The 4,617-nt window shown below is 33.9% G+C and overlaps 1 protein-coding gene across 1 annotated transcript; it reads left to right on the forward strand.

The window, feature by feature from the left end:
* The first annotated feature begins 2,269 nt into the window (after positions 1-2,269).
* On the forward strand, positions 2,270-2,962 carry LOC145571026 (uncharacterized). The gene has a single exon (XM_081630127.1). The coding sequence runs from the start codon at positions 2,270-2,272 to the stop codon at positions 2,960-2,962; it is 693 nt and encodes a 230-aa protein (XP_081486253.1).
* The last annotated feature ends 1,655 nt before the right edge of the window (positions 2,963-4,617 follow it).

A 4,617-nucleotide genomic window follows, 5' to 3' on the forward strand; every position in this document is an offset into this window, starting at 1 on the left:
TCTCTCTCTAGAAGGCCCCTCTAAGCTGGCTCCCTCAGAGGAGTGCCTGCTCGGTGAAGGCCGCGGAGACGGTGAAGGCTGCTCAGGCGCCCCGTGGCTCTTCTTTGACAGAGAAGGGCCACTTCCGTCGGATTTCTTGTTCTTACGGTTCTTAGCCATTGGTACTAAGATTAGAGTAGAACGATTGAGATTGGCTTAATTTTTTAAAAGTCTTCCCCACAGACGGCGCCAAATTGTTTCGGGTAAAATAATGGGACCTTCGGCGAGGTCCTCAAAAATGGGCTGAAGACTGGGCTCGGTCCAAATGATGCTGGGCCGAGGATTTCCTGCACAGCAAAACACACGTAAACTGGCCTCGGGGGTTGTGCCGAGGAAGGCCCCTCCAATGCCGAAGTCAGTACAGTGCGTAAGGAAGAGAAAGCTATGCAAGAGAATTAATAGCTTGAGGCTATATGTGAATAAATGTAAAATGGGACAATTGATGGCTTTTATACCTTAGCACATGAGGAGAAATGGGCCTAAAGCCAAGTGGGCTTGCCATGTTAACCGGACCTCGACTTGACTTGGCATGGATTGGAGAGTTGAACCTTTGACCTTGGGCTTATGATTAAATCATTTATGGACTGGCCCAATTGGGCTAAATTGGACCCAAACATGTTGTAAGAAAGTATCTAATAAAAGATAAAATATAATAAAATATTATCTTTGACTAGATGTTTAACGTTGATCTAATCTTCCGATATTGACCCACTTTAAAACACCCCGAAACCACCGACATGGGGGTCTGTTTTCAAGGTGGAAACTGGTAAGGCTAATATTGGGATGGTTTGGGGATATTTCAAGTTGGTGGGGTAGGTTCAGGCAACGGAATGTTGGTTTGTGGGGTAAGAGGAGTGGTGGTATTGGGGTTGGAGGGTGGTTTTGGCATAGTGTAGACATTTTCAAGCTGATTGTGTTGGTTTGAGGATGAAAGCGGTGGTTTCGAGGGTGTTTTGAGGTGCAGTGAATCAACGTTGGAGAACTATGTCAACGGTGGAAATCCGCCCATATATAGTAATTTACAACATTTTGTTTTTTATTACGTGTTGTTTTACAAAATTTTTTTAATTACGTAGTTTCTCACAAATCTAGGTTTTATTAGGTGGTTTATGACAAAAAATTCTTGGAAACAAAAGATGATTGAAGAAATGGATCAAATGTTTCTGAAATTGATTTGCATGCGTAAATGAGTGCAGATGATATTGGAATATTTGCTTCAAATTGTTTGTGGTTAGTTAAATCCTTATGTATAGGATTATATAATATCCTAAGTAATTAGTTTGTGTTAATGGAGTCATAAGAAGTAGTAGGTTTAGTGGATTAATGTTAGGCATGATCTAATAAACATATAGTCATGTTCCTTACTTTTAGCTTAATTTTGCACTTTACTTTTAACCTAACTAGGTTAAATCCCGTGCCATGCACGGTTATTATCATTTTTTATTATCGATTTAATGTTATAAAAATAAAGTATTTGACATAATGGAACATGGAATATCTTGCTTAATTGAAATTTTAATGTTTCAACCATATAAGAAAATCTATATTAGCTGAATACAGAAAGATAAAGATAAAAATTTATTATAGGAACAAAAATTAAATAAATTAAATAAAATAAATCCCTAAAAAACCATAAAAGAGGAATTAAAAAAGAGAAAGGATGTGAGTTTTGATAAAAAAAATCTATACTTATTTAGTGATATATACTGTTATGTCTTGTTTTTAGTCATTGACTTTTGTCTATCTCAATTGTATCCTTGAAGCATATATTATGTTTGCCACACATAAACTTGTAGTATTAAGATTGTATTATTTTTTTTAATTTTCAATTTTTCTTTACAAAGATTATTTTTGTGATTATATTTTCCATATTAGTTAATTGAAGTCAATATAAAAAATAAGTAAATATCATTGCTTATATATATTAAATAAATTTTACAAATAATTTTTTTTTAAAACAAACCCAATTCATTAATCAACGGCATCTACAAATGAAATCAAAATCAACAAATATATAAAATTGATTCAATTTTTTTTTTTAAATTTAAAATACTAAAGACACACCAAAAACTGACATGTGTCATTGCTGATGTGTCTTTTAATACGGAGTATATAGTTATTGATGGATTGATTTTGCACTATATATGTGCTATATGTAGTACGGATTTTAATGGAATGAATACATAAAAAGTTCTTTCCACATTCTCATCTCTATTTATAACTTCAACAGATGGTAAAGCTATTGCTAAAGCAGAATAGGATTGAAGTAAGCTCAGTTAACAAAAAAGGTTTAACAGCTTTGGATTGTCACTTGCTAAGAAGAAAAGTGATAAAATTGTGTTGGTGTCGTGAAGTTACAAAAAAGTGGCCTAATGGTGATGAGATTGGGCCTGCCCTTGAGAACGCCAAAGCATTAAGGGGAAAAGACACAGAAAAAATCAAAAAAAGAGAAAAGCAGGTAAAGGACCAAAGCAATGCACTAATGGTGGCAGCATCCGTGATAGCAGCCATGGCTTTCGAATTCTGCGTTACCCCTAGTGACCGATCGTTACATTTATTGGTATCAAACACAATCGCACTGGCTTCATCTCTAAGTGTCATCATTCTCCTCATAGGCGGTCTTCCTTATAGCAGAATATTCGTCAGAGTTTTGAGGATAACAATGTGGATTGCAGTTTCAGCAATAGCTGTGACTTACATTACGTCAATCAGAATGTTGGCTGATTATCGGTGGTCGACACTATTAGTTACACTAATGTATACTTCCTTAGTTTGGAGTTCTGTGATGGCGATTCTGATCCTTACTCATACCCATAACTTCCTAGTCAATTTCGTCATCAATCATCCCACTTTGCGGTCATTTTTCAGCAATAATCTTTGCTGTGCTTGCGTTAACGACGAGAAGGCCATAGAACAAGTTTAATTATTCCCAACATCGTACACTCTCGCATTGTTGAGAAAAGTGTAGTAGTTCCAGTAATTCTCCATTTTATTGTGTTCAGCATTTTTTTTAATGACGGGTGTATTAAGCATTTTATTTGTTGAAGATTAGGAAGCTAGTTATTTGATGTATTTGCATGTCAATGGGTCATTAATCGTTATATGTCTATATATGTTACTTTGAGTCATATAGCATATGTTCAAATGTTCAATTTAGAATTTAATAAGTAAGTTGTATACTAATATTATTGTGATAACCTTTTTGCTTTATAAATTTCATCCTTTTGCTTTCTTATATTATTCCGATCCAATCCCAATTGTTGATTTTCTAACAAGTTATTGGTTAATTAAGATTGATATTGCGGCATTAAGGAGAGTAGTACTTGTTACTTAGTCCCTTTGTTATTGACTAAAGCTAATATGCGCATGTGCTGTTAGTAATCAGCTGGGGTGGTTGGTTCAAAGTAACAACCCAGGACATCGTCCGGGCCACTCACTAACAAAGGTCAATAACAAGGCCCGTTTCTGAGATTTTGGTGGCCTAGGGCGAACATATAGATTGGGGCCCTAGTGAACGAGCATTATTTTATTTTTTATTTTTTGCATTTTAAGGGTATGCAAAATGAAAGATTAACTTCCTCAACTCTAACTTCAAAAGTTCAAATTCACATATATCAAATATTAAAATGTATTAGTTATAAATCTTATAAAATTCTCCTAGATTTTCAATCTTTTAATTATGGAAAAATATTTTTAGAACAATTACGAAAAAATATTTAGTTGTAAAAGATATATGAAAAAAAAAATCAAATCGCTATTTTAATTATACTAATAATAATTAAAAAAAATAACTAAATTAAAACTACTAATGTACTAGGGAGTATATAATACTCCGTAATAATAATAATAATGCCAAGAGTTGAAAATTGTAAAGTTATATCAACGTTTTAAATAATTTTCATCTTCAAATGATTTTACTAGGGATTTTTTGGATAAATTAAATATGGGTAGTACACTTTGGAAAGATTGAAAGGAGTAATTAAATTTTTAAAAATATCAAAAGGGGAATTCATCCTAGGAAAGCTGAATATTAGAAGCAAAAATTAAGGGAATCAGAAGTTGGAACATTTAATTTGCTTTGGGAACAATAACTGACATACTTCATTATGATGAATGGCGAATTTTAGTATAAAGGCAATAAAGCAATTAAGCAATTTTAGTTTAATTTTTTTTTTTTGGGTAATTTGAGGCCCTCTTTAAAACCAATTTTGGGCTTTACAAAACTGGGCCCTGGGTTGTTGCCCCACCTGCCCCGCCCCAGCGACGGCCCTGAAAGGGAGAGGAAGTAGTAATGGAGGAATGTTATGCATGTAGAAATGCATAACAAATGACATTCATGTAACTACATGTATGTAAGAGAGTGATATCATTGGATGATCAAATAATACCACTGAGCGTATGATGATACTATATATGTATATAGCGGTATTATATATGCATTCAGTTGTACCAAATTTATGCATAAATAGTACCACTGAAAATTCAATGGTAATATATAAGCTTACAGTGGAACAATCAGCATGTGGTCCCTCATCACATGAGATAATTTGACTAAAAAATAAGTGGGGGTCCACCTAC

The sequence above is a fragment of the Chenopodium album genome, chromosome 12 (genome assembly GCF_948465745.1).
Source record: "Chenopodium album chromosome 12, dcCheAlbu1.1, whole genome shotgun sequence".
Classification (NCBI taxonomy): domain Eukaryota; kingdom Viridiplantae; phylum Streptophyta; class Magnoliopsida; order Caryophyllales; family Amaranthaceae; genus Chenopodium; species Chenopodium album.

Excerpts from the sequence above, each read along its gene's own strand:
- LOC145571026 (XM_081630127.1), top strand. The coding sequence starts at position 2,270 with ATGGTAAAGCTATTGCTAAAGCAGAATAGGATTGAAGTAAGCTCAGTT.